This window comes from Athene cunicularia (genome assembly GCF_003259725.1).
Source record: "Athene cunicularia isolate RWA chromosome 8 unlocalized genomic scaffold, athCun1 chr8_part1, whole genome shotgun sequence".
Classification (NCBI taxonomy): domain Eukaryota; kingdom Metazoa; phylum Chordata; class Aves; order Strigiformes; family Strigidae; genus Athene; species Athene cunicularia.
This window is the reverse complement of record NW_020799109.1, coordinates 21,312,795-21,333,918: the sequence shown is the minus strand read 5'-3', so window position 1 is coordinate 21,333,918 and position 21,124 is coordinate 21,312,795. Positions and strand designations below refer to the sequence as shown.

General features: G+C 36.4%; 1 protein-coding gene across 1 annotated transcript in view; it reads left to right on the top strand.

Moving 5' to 3' along the window:
* Positions 1–30: 30 nt before the first annotated feature.
* The window catches only part of CDC14A (cell division cycle 14A), a 65,129-nt gene continuing 44,035 nt past the window's right edge, over positions 31–21,124 (top strand). Inside the window, 3 exon segments of the mRNA XM_026853548.1 lie at positions 31–231; positions 11,106–11,181; positions 19,139–19,231. Coding sequence (XP_026709349.1) covers positions 11,140–11,181; positions 19,139–19,231 — 135 coding nt within the window. The 5' untranslated portion in view covers positions 31–231; positions 11,106–11,139.

Sequence of the window (21,124 nt, the reverse complement as noted above, 5' to 3'; positions counted from 1 at the left end):
AGGAGGAAAAGGGGCAGCGGTGCCGCTTCCGCTCCCGGGCGGCGGCGGGGCAGGACGGGCCCGCGGGCTGACAGCCGTGCCGCGGGTCGGCGGCGATCTGCTTTGTCCGTCCTACGCCGTTGCTCTCATCTGTCTTTCAGATCGGTTGTACTTTGCTACTTTACGAAGTAAACCGAAGAGTACCGTAAATACCCACTACTTCTGTACCGATGAGGAACTGGTCTATGAAAAGTAAGTGTTGTGATCTGGTGGTGTGTTTTGCGTACTTAAAGTGATCACCGGAGATTCTTCCCAATACACTTGAATGCTGTATGGAGTACTTTTGCCCCATTTAACTGCTTACACAAAACACGAGTATAAAGTTAGCCTAGATATATTTTTACATTAGCTGAAACTAGTTTAACAAGATTGTTATTTAAAAAACCCACAAAAACAGCTGCATGACCAGTTAAATGGCTTAAAGTGTGATTGAGCTAGGAGAAGGGTATCTGAGCTCTGTAAGATTTGTTTATAAGGTGGAGAAGATCTCTTAAGACGAATTACATCTCATTAAACGGTGTCTTAAATAGAAGACTTGCTCGGTATGAACAGATGAAACGATTGGTTTATGTGTATTTTCTTGTATAGAGTATGAAGTGATCACATTTTATACTGAATCATAAGAATGCACAGCTCAAATGTGCTTTTAAAGAACATCTGCAACTTTTTTTGTAAGCTGCAGAAGGTTTTGAGATGGCACTTCCTGTTGGCTTTTGTAGCTTTAGAACAGCAGAAAATATTTTCTGTGAAGTAAAAGCTTCATGTGTTTGGAAGACACAGACAGCATATAGTATCCACAGCTATAATCAATTTTACTTCTGACCTTCTATTAAAGGACATAAAAGACACTAAACAGATCAAGTAATCACTCATGCTCTGGTTAAAAAGTAGCTGCTTTGCACTGCGTTTCCCAGGTCAACTGTTTCATGTGCTATGATATATCTAGCCACTTGACAAAGGGTTTGCTGCAGCACAAGTGAAACAAAAAACGTGATCTTATTTTAAATGAGTTTTTTTTCCATGTGAGTTGAAGAACTTGTGAGCATCGTCGTTCTTCCTTCCCTTCTACAGTTACTTCAGTATTGCTTCTGTGAAGGTGTAAACCAATCATTCTTGCTTCCTAGCTTACTTTTTATGCACAGCTTACAGTTTTAGGGTTTCTTTTCTACATACATTTTTGAGTCTTCATTATCTTAAGCTATGTGCCTTCTACTTGAGTTCCCAATGATTTGTTCACAAAGTTGACTTATGTAATTAACTGCTTGGGTTGGGAGTTGGTTCTGTAATGATCACTAACTAATTTAGATTGGAAGGGACCTCAGGAGTACCCTAAGACAAGGCTGACCTAACATTAAAAGCAGAATTCAACTGGAGAAGGTCCTGAGCAATTTGTGTGATATGAATACATTCCACTTTCTTTAATGGAGGAAAAATTTGATCTTGTATCTCTTATCAGACTTCTGTGTTATACTTGACCTCAGGTATTTTGTTTCTCATTCTTAATATGTTTCTAGGAAGGGTGGAGGAACCTTACGTTGGGTTTGATCTTGGGAGTGGGAAGGGAGAACAGTTCTATACTTTGTTAGTTACAGATGATTGTACTAATCAAGGACTGCAACTGGGTTATTTTGTGTGTGGACAGTATCACATTAAAAAAAAAAAACAAACAAACCCAAGGTACTGAAATTTGAGGAGGGAAAAAAAAAAAAGTAATCTACTTTAACATGTGTAAAGAAAATTCAGTAAGTATACTCCTTAACCCAGTTACCTGTTAACTACATACCAGGGTGTAACTTGATACTAGATATAATTACAAGATAATGGAAGGAAGCAAAGTTTCCTTTATCTCCTAGGGCACATCTAAATATTCTGGACATATAACTCATGGTGTATTTTCTGAAATGATAGTTCCTAGTTTATTTGGCCCCTTTTAAAGGTATTATCCTATATCTGATACCATAATAGTACTCTCCCTTTTGCGCCCTCAAAATACTGAAACGTAATACGGGGTAGAAATTAAATGACACTTAACCAGGTGGTACAAGTGAATTTTGTGTAATAGCTTAACTCCTTTACCTAACAGTGCTAAACTTCCCCTAATATCTGTATTGCAGCACTCATCACTATCAGTGTATGCAGTATTTGGTAGTAAAACCATGCCTGATTTTATTTTTATGTTTTTCCTCTTTTTCATCTCATCTCTAAGGAAGTTTATATTGTCTCAGGGAAGTAGTAGCAGGTTAGGGTTACCTTTTTTTTTAAGTAATCCTTCTGAAATTGGAAAGCTAGAGGCGAAATGAGGAATAGAATGCAAATCTCTTGGTTCTTGGAGAAATACTGATTTTACTGTAGTTTCCCTTTTCCTTATGCTCATCAGTGGGCTTGACATCAGTCTTACGTTTCACAGGCTGCACAGTGAAGTGAGGGGCCTGACATCAGGGGTTGTCTGTAAGTAGTAGTGGAGTGTAACTTTCATACACCAGATTGGATCTTCTGCTAATTTTCTCAGAAATGCAGCCTTCTTCCTGAGAAAGTGATTAGAAGTATCTGTTACACGATAACAAAATACACATTTGGAAGTGAGTTTTGAAGTGCTATAGCTCAGAAGAGTGCTTTCCAGAGTCTTCATTCAAAATGGCCTGCCTATGCTGTTCTTGCCGATTAGAATTTCATGGCCACTTCTGCTTTGTAATCAAATGAGTTGTCAGACTGTTACAAGGAGGAAGATAGGAGATGTCTACTCACACACAAACTCCTCAGCACCTGTGAGGTATGTAAGTTGTTTTTTTTTTTTTAATCAACTATTTATTGACTTGATTTGTTTAGATGTGTCATTCTAGAGACAAGACAAAGATCTTTGCTGTGCATGGAAGTAAACTGCTTTTCTTTGGGCTGTTATTCTGTTACCTTTAGTGATAACTCTAAGTATGAAGTGTTACAGAAATTTAGCTGATGTTATTTAGGTGTCAGTTTGCTTTCACTGAAGCAATATATGATCTGAAAACCTCATGAATATGTATGTTTGGGGTTATCAAATTACAGAGAGCATGTTATTGGATCACATAGTGCTTAAAATCTCACTGCCTCGCTTACCTCTTTTTCCCTATTCTTGAAGAGATATAAAGAAGTAATAGTGTACATTAATATTATACCCCATTTATTAAACCAAACAGCTGTAGTGCTGGATCTAATGGTACTGGAAGTTTTGGTCTAATAAATGCTGACTTGCCTTTGCAGCTTGTCACATGATTTATCACTAAATTGTACACAAAGTGCGGTTATGTAATCTTGAGTACTTTAGCCTTCAGTTTTCACTTGAAGTTGTCAACTGCTCTAATGAATTCATAATGCTGTCTTCACTTATTTAAACATTCACACTTTTAAAAATAATAAAAATAGGCTTAAATGCTTTTAAGGACATCTCAAATACTAGCTGACTAGGAACTCGCTACTAGAACTGTCACTATTGTAGTTAAATGTGACACAATTAAACCTTGAACCTATTATGCTAGGGAGACGGTATGTAGGAACAAGAAACCTGAATGAATTTACCCAATTCTGAATTCCATTTTTTGGTTGTTCTGTTTCTGTAAGATTTTGTCAGTCCCCTAAAACTCTCTGAGGTCTCTCCTGAGAAAATCTGCACTACTGCTTATAAGGGAATACAGTCTTTCAGGGTAGTGTAGTGCAGGTAACACTTACTTCAGGAAGATGAAGTTAATGAGAAATAATCCAGCTTGATGAAGACTCTCATTTGACAAATAGAAAAACCTTGCCTTGGCAAGACCTCTAATAGTGAGTTAGGCACTAAAGAAGCTTTTTATTCTCTAAGAATAGTGTCCTTTATGTTTCACCTTTCTGTAAACGGATCTGGGTTGAGAATACTACACTTGATTGATTAACTTGGCTTTCACATACTTTTATCAAAGCAACTTTTTATGTGTTTTTTATTGTTGAGTAGTTTTCACAAACAAAATTAAAATTTAGATAATGAGAAATAGGACTCTTACTGATAAATTACAGTGTCAGCTTTCATAAATCGTAATGTCTTTATTTGTTCTGACTCTGAGTCTCTTGTATAAGCAGCTTTTGCAGATCTGTTCACTGACATCTTGTGAGCACCTGTAAAAGTAATTAATATATTCTCTATCTCCTATGTTTTACACTAAAACTTTCTTTCAAACCATGGTATGTTACTTGCTCGTTTCACAGCAGTCTTAAAGTTAGCTGCTACTTTGAGTTCAAGCAGCAGTAGAATAAGACTTTCAAATGCTTAGCTACAATAATAAGTGAGTACTGTTTGGATTTTGACTTGTAGGGCTTGTTTCACCGCATCTGTACGCACAAAGAAGCAGCTTTTCTTTCCTGTGAGAAGAATAAGAGTTAACTTATTTATTTTTACTTTGTCTAAATGTATCTTTTCTGTGGCTATCCAGTAATAGTCCTTGCATAGGAAACCTGAACTACTACATCATTCTGTGGCTTATATTATTTGAAGGGAAAAAGAAAACTTAGCCTAGTTACAACAAACAAAGCTGTTCCACACAGAGAACAGGGAGTTCCTTGTTCACTTTAGTAGCTTTTGAAGACTTGAACTTGACTGTCAGATAACCAAGATAACTTAGTAAGCTAAAATTCACACACACACACACAACACACAAAAAATGGAAAATTCCCAACTTCTAACTTCTGCCAATATGAATGAAAACACAGAGCAGAAAAACTTCATATACTAATACCAGCTTTTGTATGTCTGATTCTTATAGATGAGTATTAAGAATAGTATTGCAGCTTTATTTTGTTTTCCATCTTAAAATGAGAGATTTAAAATTTACTGCAGACATGAAAATCAGATGATCTATGAACTGGGAGTGTCAGTTTTTCCTTCAGACACGAACTACTGACATAATTTTACATTTGACACTCGTAAAGTGCTATCACTTAATACCTGTGGTGTTCTCTCCAGTCCAACAGTTTCATAAATTTTATACCTATACATTGCTTTACCATATCTGTCTTCACTTCTTTGTATGCAAAAGATAAAAGCAATTGCCAACAGTATTGAGGAATTTTTTTTTTTGTTTGCAGTAAAAGGGTACCAGGATAAAACAGATGTTTTCTATGCTCCAGTTTTATATTCATCAGGAGTGTAGCTCGGTATAGGAAATCTGTTATGAGAAATTTAGCCTCTGTTAAGATGACTTTTCCATAGAGTGGGTTTTTAACATGATCTAAACATTCTTCTACAGGGATACTTTTTATGGCAGAACCTCTTCACTGACACTTTGTTCTTGATGTCAAGGAGCATTGTATCAGAAATGCATATGTCTGGAATAGCTATTATCTGTAATTTAGATCTGTTAGTTCTTGGTGGATTTTGAGGAATCGCGATCTTGAGGAGGATTTGGAACATTGAAGGAGAAATGAAGCGAGTACCTGGTGTTTTCCACAGTCCAGAGCCTCTGCACTATTCCTACCGTTAGATGCAAGCAGTGAGGTGATATATAATTTCTAGGGTTATATTTGCTGTATCATCCTTTGTCTATTCAGAAGTGTGCAATCCCTATGTAGTATTAAATGTTAGGGATTGTGTCTCAGCCCACATAAGAAAGCTTCTAGCGATCCATGCATTACTGAAATTGGTGGGCTAGAGCAGGGAGTTAGTGCCATTGAGCATCCCACCTTTTTCATGTGCTTGAGAAGTAGGAAGGAGAAACACACTCTAGGAAACAGGAGTTAGAGAAAGCAGACTGAATAGGTAGGATTTCCTGAGCAGTAGTTAGGCTGTAATGAATGTGTGGACTGATCCTCTTGGCCTTTATCCAGAAACTCTGTTGCATCTAAGATATGTTCGGTTTATGTTTTGGAGCATTTGTCTGTAGTAGCCAGCTGGCTGCTTCTGCAGGAGTTGGTTCTTGTACTGCTTAATGCTAGATTCAGAGCATATGGAACAAGGGCCTTACAGTGCAGTGACCTGAATGTTCCAGTAATCCAGCCTAGGAAAGGGGGAGAGAAAAAGCAAGTGCAGTGTTTTTCTTATTCTGAGTCTCATTGCTTAATTTTAATAGTAAGCTGGATCTTTGTAAAATGCTGGAAAACTAGTGTAGCTTTGCAGTTAGGAAGCTGTATTTCTGCTAGTTCCTGAAGTTCTTGTGGTTAATCTTCTGGTTTGAGTAATTGCAAGCTTGGGATGCTACTGTTTTACTTTATATGGCTGCTAGCTTCCAAGAAGGCAAGCTTCCTACCTAAAGGAGTAGTGGTACTCCAATTCTGAAGTAAATACTTCAAAAAATTATTGCAATTGATAAACTGTGCCTCTGTTTTCAAGTTACAAAACCAATAAATGAGTAAGTTGCCATGCAAGTAGCATCATCCCCTTTGATCATTATTGCATTGTTGGAACTGACTCGGTGGATCTGTCCTATTTTTTCCCACCAGTATGGTAACTAGGCTTTGGATCACATTTAAAGTATTGAAAATGTTTACAGTCCAATAAGAATGTATGCATACCCTCGTGTTCAGTATGGTAATAACATTGAACTTAGACTGATCTGTCATGAGGAAAAGCATCCTGAAATAGCTTTTCAGATAGAAATCTCCTGTTCTTTCATCCATACCTCTGTTGCTGTATCACAAAATTGTAAGTGAATGGCAGCATAAAATAAACTGCTCTGTTGTATTTATCTGTGGGGGGAAAAATTCAGGCTTCTGGGATAAAGTATGGTGCAATTTATTTTTGAAAGGTAACTTGATACCTTGGTCATAAATAGATTGACTGTGGTATTAATATGGAGGTTATCAAATAATTTCAAAGTCTGCCAGGTTATAGTATTCCTTTCATAACCAGGCTTTATCCAGTAGTTCAAGATATGAACTTGAAGAGTTTATTGTTCTTTTGCAGTACTAGGGTCAGTGGTATTCAAATGCTTGGTAAAAAGTGACTTTAGCATTCAGAAGAGGTGCCTGAGGCTTGAGTTTACCCATGGCACGTTCACATGTCATCCCATGGAACTGCAGTCAGAAACAACTTGAGTTGCTGGCCTAAAGAGTTGTGGACTGCATTTCTTTCACCATTAAATTCCCTGGAAGAATGTACAATGCTTGCATGATGGGGTAGGCCAATGAACTCTTTATGGACTGTTCTTCCTAGGTGGATGACCATTCCTGTGATACAATACAGCAAATACCTTGATGTTATGCTAGAAGAACTGTTAGGAAGGAGTGGTTCTAGGAGTCTATTTTAAAGAGAATACAGATACAAGAAACTTATGCTATTGCTTCCAGGTAGCATTGTGATAGTATTTTTGAAGTAGAGTATTTAAATATTAATCTAGTATATTCTGGGGTTTTGTGACCTCTCAGTTTGAGAAGCATAAGGAAAGCAAGTTTGCATGAGTTGAGGGGGAAGAATAATTTAAGGTAATATAATCTATCATCTAAGTACTTGATTAAAACAAAATATAATTAAATGTAGATTAATACCATACTTGCCTTCTGTTCATCATATCTGGTTCCCACCTCCATTCTAAATGGCTGTCTGTCTTCACTGGCTTAAGCTTCAGAGGCATCCTGATTGCTTCTTGTGTATAAATGCTTATTGAAACATCTAGATGCAAAGAAAGTCTATTACCTGTAAAAGAGATGGAAGTAAAATAATACTGGGTAGGTTGTTATCAGGGATTAGCATATAATAAGATTTGGCTTCTTCTATGTTCTTTTTTATTTTCAACTTTTGCCAGATAAAATTCTTTATTCAGATGATGACTTGGTGTGTAATTCTTTTCTTCAGTCCCTATAGCCCCCATTTCCCATCTTCCACTTGTCTTTAACTTTGTGTTAAAATTATGTTCTTGAGAAGAAAATCCTCTGGGTGAGTCAGGATCAAGTGTGTCTAATTCAAGTAGAAAACTGGCCTGTTATACTAAAAATAATGAGGGTGCATAAGATTAAACCCTTCTGTTTAAACATGGCAGAAACTGTATTTATTTCTAAGCATATAAATTGAAGAAGGGTGGTTTTGTAGATCAGAGACCATTGACCTCAATACAGAGCCCTGTGTTATTTTTCAGAGAACTCTTTGATTTTGAGATTTGTAAAGCATTTGTTTCACCTAGCCCCATTAAAAAAAAAGGACATCCAAGCTTATTCCAATTTAGGGGTATTAAATGGAGAAAGTTAAAATTAGACATATAACAAATAACTTTTCTCCCTCACATATCTACCATAATGTTTTGTCAATGTAGCCAATGGCTGGTTTATCCTACCTACATGTTGTTATGTAAGTAACTTGGGAATTGCCAGTGTTTGGTATATGGGCAATAATGCTGGTGCAGCAGTGGTGGAAAGTGTCCTGGATTCTGAGAAACATCTTGTTTCTGCAGCACAAACAGCTGTACCAGAATCTTAAATGCAGATACTTTTTCCCCACCCGCCCCTGTCCATGTTAAGAGAAAGACTGAAATCTTTAGCTTGGCAGCTGAGAGGATATGAATAGCTTTATTTTCGTAGAAATAGAATTACTTCATGGATAGGCTCAATTAATGCATTTTTATCCTTATCCCCACCAAAATATTAAGTAATTTGTTGTGGATAAATTGATTTGTAAATTCATTTTAATGTGCTTTTCCTACACTTCTGTTTGAGTTTAATCATGTGGAAAAGTGGAAGTGGATATCTGACTTCATATTGATGTACTTCTAGCAAATAACTAGTAATAAACTTACTATCATAAAGCATGGCTGTAGTTCATCAATGCTTTAGATGAACTGTGTATTCAGTTATATCTTTGAGCTGATCAAAACTGCTTTGCTCACAGTGGTTTAAAAAAGTATTCTGTATTCCAGTAATTATCATATTCCACACTTTCACAATACTTTATTTTGTGAAAAATACTTTTAATCTTAAAATCCTGAATTCTACTCTTTTATCATATATTTAAGTGAAAGAATATTCTAGAGTTAATGGAACAAGATAGGTTTTGGGTTTTGATTTAGAGAAGGTGTTAGGGCAGCAGAATGGGAAGAGATGTTAGTAAGCCTTCTATATAGCTTTTGTAGAAGCTACATTCACTCTAGTGTTGTTAGAGCTCCAGTTTTAACTTCTTGTCATAACTCATAGAACAATTTTGTTTATTTCATCTCTATTAAAAACTGTATGGAGGGTTTTGTGTTAAAAGTATGATAACTATAACTGTTGACCGTATCTGGCAGACTTATTTAAGAAATGATGAGGAATTCTAAAGCTCAACCCTACTTTACTGCCACTGCAATTTTTCCCTTGAGTTAAATTCTGTGCAACCTACAAATAAATTCCTAGTAGTTGGACGTCTTAGTCTTTGACCCAGCTGATGATCATCTGTAGTTGAACTGAATCTTAACAAGCACTTATGTTGTTGTTTGATACTGCCGAGTAGATGATATTGAAATAGTACTGGTGTGGCAGGCAGGCTACTTGTCCCAGACAATAATCAGACTAATATAATTGTCTCTCTTGCACTGGGCTTGGCTTTCTTGTTTGAGAAAATTTTGGGAGGAGGATGAAGTTATAAGCACCAGAAGGATAGGGTTACTTCTGCTTGGTGGTTGTGTCCACTTAGGATAGCAGAATGACTGAAACTGGAAGGCACCTCCAGAGATCATCTAATCCAACCCCCAGGCTCAAAACAAGGTCAGCAAGAGCAGGTTGTTCAGTCTTGTACAATGGGGTTGTGACTCCACAGCCTCTCTGACAACCTCTTTGCAATGTTTGACTGCCCTCAAAGTAAAAAGCTTTCTTATGTTTAATTGGAACGTAATTAACATTCCTGAAAAATAAACCCTCTGCCATGGGGAAGAAAGCTTGAAAGGTACTACCACCTATTCTATCATGTGATTTTTTTTTTTTTTTTTCTAAGTCTTCACTCCTTCAAAGCCCAGAAGTCTTAGAACATAATTACCTTTTTCTTTTGTCATTCCCTGAATAACACATTCAGATGCTGATGGCCTGTTTTGTTTGTTAGTTAGTAGGCAAGAAGTGTCCTGTCCCTTTTATCAAAAGACTTAAGGCAGATTAAAACAGTTACAGTCCATTCCTACTGTAATTTATTACATATGCATCAAGAAATTTCCATAGACTATCAAGATGAAGATTTCTGTACACAAAAAGGAAAAATATTGGAGAAAGCTTGCAACTTAAATTTTGAGCAGTTTTGCACAATGATTGGGGAGGGAGAAAACTCTAGAAGGTGTCCTTATGAGTTACTTGCATAAAGGCTGCTATTACTTGTAAAGATGCCTATATGAAGGGTTAGCTAGGAAGAATGCTGTGAATTCTTGTCAGGAACTTACTTCTACTGTGCAGTAATTTTCCTGTGCACACTACTGCTACAAGTTCTTATCCTAAGGACAGTGACTGTTGCTTCAAAGGTAATATGAATGTTTAAGAAGAATCTAGAAGAGAGAAGCAAGAACAATCAGAACTCATGAAATAATAAATTGGAAGAACAGCCTAGAGACAACAGGACTGGGGGGACAAAGAAACTATGTAAAGTATACATGTAATCTCTGAAATAGTGGAGGATGGGATAAAAAGAGATAAGCTTAAATTTCAGACAGAGATCAAGACTGGATTTTATTAAATTTTACTACCCATAAGAAAGTCTATTTAGCTTATTCTTCATAGTATCTAATGATCCATTCTCATCTTAAGCAGTTGTAGAACCTTTATCTAGGATGACATCAGCACACCTTAAAGGGGAGTAGATCATGCTTTGAAATTCTGTACTCTGTAGTTTTGACCGACACCAGACTGGATATCATGGGATGAAGAAAAAATTCTGTAGTGTGTGTATATATGGAAAGGTAGTTACTGGAGCGTCTTAAACTGAAGCTACAAATGCTTTCAAATTAATTGTTACTATCGTGCTCTCAGATGAATCAATAAAGGGCTCATCTGTGGTATCATATATATTGGCTAATCAGTATCCCCCAAATGTTACCAATTTGCAGCTTAACTATCAACAAACATGCAGGTTGAAATTTGCTTAGCTCTTTTGTATAACGTAATTTTTTTTGTTCTTTTTCTCCCAGTTTCTATGGAGATTTTGGGCCTTTAAATTTGGCAATGTTATACAGATACTGCTGTAAACTAAATAAGAAATTAAAGGTAAGCTTTGTTTAAAAACAATGTTCCTATATTTTTGTATTTTGAAATGCAACTGATGTGTTATCCAGTTTGAAAGTGGTTGTTAGGTGCCAGTTACCTAGGTGGTTACTACTAAGCTTTAAGGTTATTCTTTGTTCTGAATTCTTTTCCCTTCAAAGAATGGAAAAAAGAAGTATGTTCTCATTGTTGCTTAGCAGGTGAGGCACTGAAAGCTGTGTTCACCTTTTTTCATAACCTTACAGTTTCAAGACAACAGTAACAAACCACTCTGGATATTTCATGGTTTTGCAGCTAATGAAATGGGTGTGCTAGTATGAACTGAAAAAACATATTAAAAAACCAACCAAACAAAAAACCCCACACCCATGAACAAGAACAAAACATGAGCCCTGAAATCACACTATTTAATCTAAATCTCACTCGGTGGAAAAGTAAAAACTTCTATGTCATTCAATTTAATAAATTGTTGCTTCTAATAAGTGTTATGGAAATGTGGTTTTACACATATAAAAATGGTTCCTTTTTTTGTCTGTCTTGTGGATGTGTCACTCCCTATCAATTCATTTGTAGAAGTGTCCTTACTTTCTTACTTCCATACAATGATTGTTGATTCAAGGCACTTTTGAGTAGCTCTTCACTAGAGAGAAAATTTTGATATCATCTTTGGATACCACAGTAGCTTTTTCTTTTGACTGCAAAGTGTTGGTCCTTTCTTAATGAAGTTGTCTAGAATTTGTAGATGCCACAATTAATTCTGAAGATGACTGTGACGTAATTTTGTCCTAACATAAATGCCCTGTCATAAAACCATAAGCCTGATCTGGGTTGACGCTGACCAGAAACTAAATGCCTGGCAGCTGCTCATTCACTCCCACCACAGCCCCACTGTGGGACAGGGGAGAAAATCAGAAGAGCAAAACCAAGAAGAACTTCTGGGTTGAGATAAAGACAGTTAAAGTGTGAGAATAAGAAGTGGTGAGAAGCAGGGGTGGGATCAAAACAAGTGGTGCAAAGGCAATTGCTCACCACCCCCCCACTGGCAGACCAATGCCTGGCCAGTCTCTGAGCAACTTCTAATTTAGAAAGACTGCTCCTCAGTTTTATTGCTGAGCGTGATGTTATATGGGATGGAATATCCCCCTGGTCCATTTGGGTCAGCTGTCCTGACTGTGTGCTCTCCCAGCATCTTGCCCACCCCAGCCTGCTTGCTGTGGGGGCAGTGAGAAACAGGCGGCCTTGATGCTGTGCAAGCACTGTTTGAGAATAGCTAAAACAGTGGTTTGTGGTCAGCAGTGTTCTAGTCTCAAGTCTGAAACACAGCATCATGCAGGCTGCTATGGAGAAAACCACACTCCATCCCAGCCAGGCCCAGTACACTGAGCACACAGCTGTAGATTTGATCTGCCCCTCAAATGCCTGTGAAAGTGACTTCCAGCATCTATAAAAAAATTATCAACTGCAAGAAATGAAACAGATGTTTTAATTCCTAAGTACTAATTAATATCACCTGTGTGCAAATAGCAAGGAGATGCTTCACTAAATATTACAGATTTAAAATATAATATAAAATGTTAGACATGTTACTGACAGAAGGGTAAAATGGGACAACAGATGTGATAACATTGGCCACTGTTAAGAGGATTCCTGTATCAAAAATTACATTATATTTTGAGACTAATATTTGCTGCCTAAATGAAACCATTATGCAAGTTGATTCATGCTATTTGCTGTTTCCAGGGACGTGCTGACTTAAAGTCAGGTAGTCCTAAGGGGACATTTTGCAAACTGGGGGTTTTGAAGAGTTTCTATAACCTTTTTGCAGAAGAGTGTTTCTAGTGAAAATCTACATTGCTTCCTAATACAGAAAGTTAGTTAGAAATACTAGTTTAATTGTATTTATATTTTTGAATGCCTGTTAATCTTGGGAAAATGCTGGGTTTGCCATTTTTGTGTTAATGCTAAATAGATTATAAATACTTAACCTATTTTCCCGTGCCACTGTCCCATTCAAACTCATGACCAATGATGTTCACTTGCTAGGTATCTTATTTTAACCCTAATTCTGCTGTTTGTGACCTTTTATTTATATTTAAAAGACCATGAAGAATGATTGTTCTGTGAAGCGGTTACTCCAGAGAAGAACCAATAATAAACCTACTATTCTAACTTTCACTGTGCTTATGAGAGCTAAGGGACTTAGTTCTGTTTTTTCCAGATTCAGACTGAGAGTGATCAGTTTGGGACCTGAAAAGAGTCTCATGTATCACTGTTGAAGTGTACCTTTATACTTCTACACTACTAGAATGCCTTCAAACTGGACCCTAGATACCAAGAATTTCACTCAGAAAATAAGAACACAACTAATAAATACCTCGGGACTTGTTTGGGGTTTGTTTCTTTTGGTTTTTTAAATGATTCAGTATTAACCTTTTTAAGACTGTCTTTACAGTCTTCATTTTTGTTCTAAGACCATCATCTACATTGAATGAGACAAGTTGCTTGTCACAAATGGCTTGTAATCACGATACAAAGATCATGTGTATTCTTTCCATTATATTATAAGGGAGCCAATTTCAAATTGATTAGTAACTCTGAAATTTACATGGTTGATTTAGCATCCTGTGATGTCATTTTAATGTAACTTAGATATTTTTTGAAAAAAGATAACACTTGTAGTGTGATATGAAGAGTACAGATGGTCAGGAACAGGACAGAGAAATCTCATGCAGATCAGCTGCATTCACAGCTGGGAGGAGGAGCTCTTTGTTGCTGCTATCTTACCAGAGGCTAATTCAAAATAGGTTAATATAAACTACTAGTGCATAATAGAGAAGGATAACCTGATAGTGCAACCACTTGAAAGTAATACCTGAAATCAAACAGCAAAAGCTTGGAATACCACCTGAGTGGTACAGAAACTTGTACATTAATAGGTTCCAGTCTGTCTGATTTTTCACTAGCCCTGAGGTAGGTCAGTACCTGCTGATGTAAGCTTTGTTCCTCAAATAGTTAAAATATACACCGGACTCTGTCCTAATTTAGATACTATCTGCGGTGGATAAGTAGGCTTATAAGACCAAATCCCTGCACTGAAGCATGCATTTAATGTCTACTGTAGGTCCAGCTACAAAAGACTGCTGCTCAGCTTCACAAGTTGAGAGCTATGGATTCACAGTTTCTACCCTTCTACCCCTCACCTTCTCACATCTGTCCTTCAGAAGTGTCCCCAAGAGAATTTCTGAGGCCTGAACAAGTTTCTGTAAGACAGAAGTTCATGACCTGTGGGTTAGCTGCCAGCAAGGCTTTGATGCAATGAGCAACTACAGTGGCAAAAGTACGGTAATTCTCTCATGGCACCAAGGGGACACACATGAAGCCTGTGATCAGTGTTTCAGAGATGGGAAGTCCTAGTTGGACTAACAACATGGAGAAAGAGTCCTGTTGAGCAACCTGCTGCTTGCATACCCTTGCATTAAGGGTAACCATGCCCTATGACCAACAGCAGGAGCTGGCTGATCATAGGAATTAAAAGGCACTGCAGATTATCATTCTCTGGAAAACCAGCCTCTGCTGCTGGATGGCTGCTGTTACTATACTGCAACACTTCTGGGATGCTGAGGCAATCATAGTACTTAAGCCCAGTTGACTCCTGCCATGATTTGGTATATACCTGATTGTGTATGCACTTCATGAATTCTTCTTAGGAAAAGAGACTTAAAAAGAAATGTGGGGGGAAAAAAATCTACAAAATATGATAGTTTTTGTTTGAATATGGTGTCTCTACAGCAATTTAAGACTTCGACTAAGTCTTAAATTAAAACTTACATAAATAGGAACAGGAGAAATGAGAGTATAAAATCTTATTAAGACAAATCCCACAAATGTTCTCTCCAAGCTTTTCAGTTATATCTCTTTCTGTTTCGGGAGAAGAATTAGACACAGAGACAGTTTTGTGTTTTCCCCTCTCCTGTTTTGGGGGACAGGTGGGGAAGGTGAAGGGTACCAATCTGAAATGTGCTAAGGGGAGACCAACATTTTAAAGGAAACTGTTGTAACTTTATGCTGACTGATTTTAGATTCAATGAACCGTTTTGTTCTGAAGAGCTGAAGAATTTATTCAGCTATCCATTTGCTGAGAAAGTTGGAGCTGAAGTTCTGGTTATGCTTTACAGGAAAACCTTTCTGACCTTGTCATGTTTGTAATGTTTTGATTGCTGATTGCTATGGAGATGATCTTGACTAGCCAAGTCAACAGCAAGAGAAATGCTTGGCCATGCTATCTTCCTACTTGTTCTTTGAATTTTGTTTGGGAAAAAAATGCTTGACTAAGCAACTGTGATTCATTTATGAAAGAATTTTTTTTCTTCTGTTTAAATAAGTCTGATTTCATAAAAACTGCTTTAAAAAACCTGCTGTGTTTTATTTGTATATAGACACACAATTTTAATTAATTCAGAAGCAGGGTAATCAGAGAGGGAGTGTTGCTGAGATAAATGATACAAGTATGGAAGATCAAAGACAGGAGAAGGAAAGTTCTGGCAGGCTTATGGAATATGGATTTAACATTTCTTGTATTCTAACTGTATTGCTGCTGAATTACAGAATAGTTTGGGGTTTTTTTAATATAAATAAACTGCTGGGCATACACATGGAACTATAGTAATTGCAAGCATCTCCTTTAGGACAGCTTAGACTTTGAGGCAGTTTGCGTCTATGTGTTTTAATACATCATTTCCTATGAACGGTTTGCCAGCCTTGTATTCACTGCTATTTACATGTACATATTACATATATGTGTGTGTGTGTGTATATATATATATATATAAAAATAGTATTTGCATTGATCCAGGCCTATTAAACACATTGCAGTAATTTCTTATTTGAACAATGCAAATATATTAAAACACGTCCATTAGATAAAATACTGTCAAATAATCAGGTGATTGTAAACAGGTATCAATCTAGTACAATAATAGTGCAATCTAATACATCCACAATGGCACTTGCTAAGCCTACCATCGATTTCTGTGCAGTTAAATCTCTCATGAAGTCTTCAAGAAACACGAACTGACCTATTATTAAAAAAAATAATAGTAATCTCACAGTGAAAATAATGTGTTCTGGAACTCTTTCATACACCCAATGAATTAATTTTATCACCTAAAACAAAACTTGCCACACTTTTCATGTAACCTCTGCATTTAGTTCAAAAGATTGTCTTTGAGTATATTCCTCTGGGATATATCTTGACAGATACTGTTCTGTTATATTGTTACATTTTGTATTCTAACGATGTGTGAAACTGCTAAAAATTTTTTTACTGGTAAAGGAAAACATCTTTAGCCCTTCCTAGTGCAGCCTTGGGTTTGTTTTTGAAAAAATATTATTTGCAAATATGGTACTATGTTATCTCTGACTATAGCTATTATGTAGACAACCTGCACTGAAAATTCTTTGTTGAAACATTTTTGGTTCTTCTGAGTTGCATAGCATCTATGGGAACTAAAGCCTTAATCAATTCAGGTGGAGCTCTTAAAGATCTGTCTTTAATACTTATCATCATTGAACCTAGCCAAAGAAATAGACTCAACTTGTTAAACATGGTCAGAAAAATCAATATTTCTCTAAATAGATCATATAGTTTAGTATTGATATTGAAAGTGTATTGAGTTGAGAATTTGTGTGTTCATGTTAACAGAGGCACTGCATTGATACTTCAGCAAACACTGTAAAACTTGATTTTCTGTAACGTGTGCAAGTAAAAACAGTGGTTTGTTTTTATAAGCTGCTGAAAAGTAAAATCCTGGTGCAGTTTTCCTCTGGTTGCTATGCTATAAGCTGTTAATTAATGTCAGGTTTCAATTTTGTGTTAAAACTTTAGTCAGGATTCAAAAGACATTTAAATATTTTATATAGCAATATGGCTCATAAGGATTAAACCCTTACATTTTGAAAATGAAGCAATATATATTGCTTTCAGTTTGATGTTTTGGGAACTTTTACGGTATGCTGTCACTTTTTGTCTACTTCAGATGCAAAAGCATCTTAAAATTGAAATGACTTGATATATCCATATGATTAAAAAACCCCATTCTGTAAAATAAAACAAGAACTGTAGTCTTACTATGTAGAACTTACTTCTGGCTAGCTATGAGAATGAATCTGCTTTTTGCAGTTTAAAATTGTATTTCAGGTGAACTGTAAACTGTTGCAAAGAAGTTCACTTTACAATAAGTAGTAGTCAACAAGTTATAATTGAAATTCTGTCACTGTTGCATAACTACTGTAATCTTATCCCACCTACACATCATGGGTGGAATTGCAGTTAGAGAACACTAAAATTAAAAAATTGAGGAGGGGGAAGAAAGGAGGGATCTTAAAATATTGGAATTAATTTTCTCAAGTTTCAATAATAATTGAATGCCTCACTAATTAAATAGGTACTTGGGCTTTTTATGTTTGCATATATGCCAAGAAAGATGTTGCTCTTGGTCTCAAGATACAACCTCTTCCAATCAACAGCAACCAGCTATGTCAGAAATTATAGTCCTACTTAGATATACGCAGCTGCATTAACTTTCCCTCTTTCCACCTGTGGAAGTTGTGGGTAAGAAGACCAGACTGGAATGTACAGTGAGAAACAGCACCTTTAATAGCAGTTCTGTGGAAGGTGGGAGTAAGATGCTCACTGTGATACATGCATCAGTTTTCTCCTGAGGTTTTTTTTGCACAATTTGATTCAGTGGTTAAAGATGTCCTAAAATTTGCAACAAGATTTGAGAGTCTACATTTACAGATTTGTGGAAGAGAAATACACTTGGCACTACTTAAATAAATAAACAAACCACAATTCTGCTGCAGTTACCTTATCTCCCACCTCCAAGTGTTATCAGTGCCGAGAGTAGGAAAAGAAAATAAGTTTGTCAAATTGGAGTTAAAAACCTGAAGTTGGGTAACAGCAGCACTCTTATAAAGGCAGTTTATAAAATGTGCTACTTTTTAAAATAGGAATGGGCTTCAAATATTTAGAAGCAGAATCCAGTATGTCTGATGATGACTTCCTCAAAACTGTAGGTTTACTGTAGAAATCTGCCAGGAAAAACATGAGTAATAGTGTTGCAGAATATAATGAACGTGTAGCAATTAATGACACTAAAAATATAATAATGCGATAAACTGTCCAACTTGCCATTTTTAAGTGATAGTGATAATTGTACCTCTCTCTGGCTTTAAATAGTTTTGCTGCAGTTTGTCATAATTGTTCTTTTCTACTGCTTGTTGATCTTGTTTTCAATGGGAGTCTTGTCCACAGGATTCTGACAGAGACTTCTTTTCTTCCTAAATAAAGAATTGCAAGTGTTCCTAGCTCTGTCTCTGCCTAGCCTATTTTTTTTTTTCCTCCAGGCTTTTACTTGTGGTTTGTTTTTTTTTTAAATCTTGCTATTGAAACTTTCTACAGATGTCTGTCACTCCCTTTTTAGGTAGTATAGATGGAAGAGTGGTGTTTAACTTATAAAATGCCTGCAAGATTGATTGCTTGAGTTTTTCTCTTGTCTTCTCCACAGAATTACATGCTAAAGAGACTTAACATATAGGAGGGCATTTTAGTCTGAGAATTTCAGTGTCTTTAATCAATGTTCATAAGCTATTTTTCAAATATTTAAGCTCAGAAGAAAAATCCCAGTATTTTATATTGAACATTTTGATTCAACTGCATTTTCTAGGATATTTTCACAAAGCATGCTGAGAGACCTACTCTACCGTGGCTGTTTCCCTGCACTCTTATCTATAACATAAGAAGATTGATTGTGATATCAGTAATATTTTTGCCTTTAATTTTAATAATCTCTATAAGAAGTTTTTCTGACTTATTTTTCAGTTTTGCAAAAGTTATTTTTAAAAGTATTTTTAAAGTGTATTCTTCTCTTGGTAAATATGCTGTCTTTTTTTTTAACAGTATTTCAGTCTATCAAGAAAGAAGATAGTATACTATACCAGTTTTGATCAGCGCAAACGAGCAAATGCAGCATTTTTAATAGGTGCATATGCTGTAAGTATTATTTATCGCGTGGATACTTCTAACCTTTCTTAGGAGACATCTGCTATGTGTAAAATGGTATCTCAAGGAATGGTCCTTTAGGGAGGTAGGCAGATTGTCATTTGATTCTTCTTTAACCTGTCTTTGAAAATTCTGCTGTATGAGTTTTATGGAAGTCCTGTATTTGACTTTAACTTTATTTTGTGAAGGACTTTAACTCTATTTACTACACAGGGAGTGGCTTTGGTGGATCTTGTGTCTGTTTCCCACAGGACACCATTTTCTTCAATGTCAAAATTGCAAACCACAAACTTACCTCTAACTTGGCTGTTGTAGAGTCAATCGCTGCTCATAGTGGGGAGAGGAAAGCTTTTTCTCACAACTTTCTTAAAGTTACTAGACCAGAGGCATAGTGATTATTGGATGGATTTCTTTTATCAGTTAATTTTCATAGGCTACCCAAAATAATGGAAAAAATTAGGTATTTCAGCCTTCTAATATTACAGATAATATGCAATACATGGGGCCATCTTAGTTACACAAGCCTAGTTTATTATGATATCACATAAGTTTTGCTAATTCCAAGATGGCACTTGCACAGCCACTTGTGTGTCTTCATAGCAGTGTAGCTCAAACTTCAATTTCACCTTCCTGATCTACTGTCCAGAATTGGAGCATACTTGTAGAAGACTCAAAGAGTCTTTGCGATAACATGTTTTACGCTGATAAGGTATTGAAGCAAACAAGCTGCTGGTCCACGTGGTCAGCTGAGTTCAGGAAGTCTCTGGTAAGTCAGGCTTTACATGGTGTGAAAGTTGGTATGTTTCTCTCAGGCCTGAGGTCATGCTGAAGGCAAAGCTCAGTAAATGCAGATGATAATATTGAAAGAATTTAGGTTGCAGATTCTTTAGTTAAACAAAATGTTTTACTGTAAGTATGGGGGTAGTGTGTAAATGCTTTTGAGAATATAAAGATGAAGAAAAAATTTGGGATAAGTTCAAATTTTTAAAATCTTTTGGATAGATTTTTAATCCTTGGGAGTCAACCTGTTGGAACAACTCTGCAAAAGGAATAATAAGAACAAATGAGTTAGAATGTTCTAAGTTTGTTAATGTTTTTGACCATACAAGGCTCTATTTAACATGTAGAATTAATTTCTAATTCTATGTTTTATATTCTGTTTAAGGAGCCTCCAAATTCGATAGCATATCTTTAAGCTTTTCTGTCCCTTCAGATCAAAAATGTGTCTGAATTGTAGCATCTTCAGTAATGATTCCCACACTATAGTTTGTAAAGAAACTTCAGTCATTCAGGCTGCTTTTTGGTTTGTGTTTGCATCATTATATCTTCAGTTCTGTATTTAGAAAGATTCACTTCATGTTTTAAAGCTGGTCTAATTAAGCCTATAGATAGAGAACACTCATCTAGCACATTTGTAGATTACAGCATCTCATTGCCTTCACTGGATTGCTCTTGTCTGATCCTGCCTTTACCTTCTGATACATCTTAGAAGCCTTGGAAAGAGTAGGACACTGGCATTTTGAAGAGGACAAAATTATCTTTTTATTCCCCTTGTCCAGTCCTTGTTATATGACTGTCTCAACTAAGTAGCTGTTCTCTGTGGCAAGGGGTTAAAAGGCCCTTATCACAATTAGCTAGACCCAAGGAAAGAGTGCTGCTGTCCATAAAGAGAAATTCCTGCAAAGCCAGGTTGTAGGAACGGAAAGGTACAGAGATACATATGATGCAAGACAGAACTCCAAGCAGAGGACTAATCACCTAAGTAAGACTATGCCATACTTACAGTATTTAAGACTTAAATATGGGAACAGTCCGGTATATTTGCTAGTCCTTATTTGAAGGAGCTGCTTAGTAGCTAAAATGAAAGTAAGGGGTGGGGGGGAG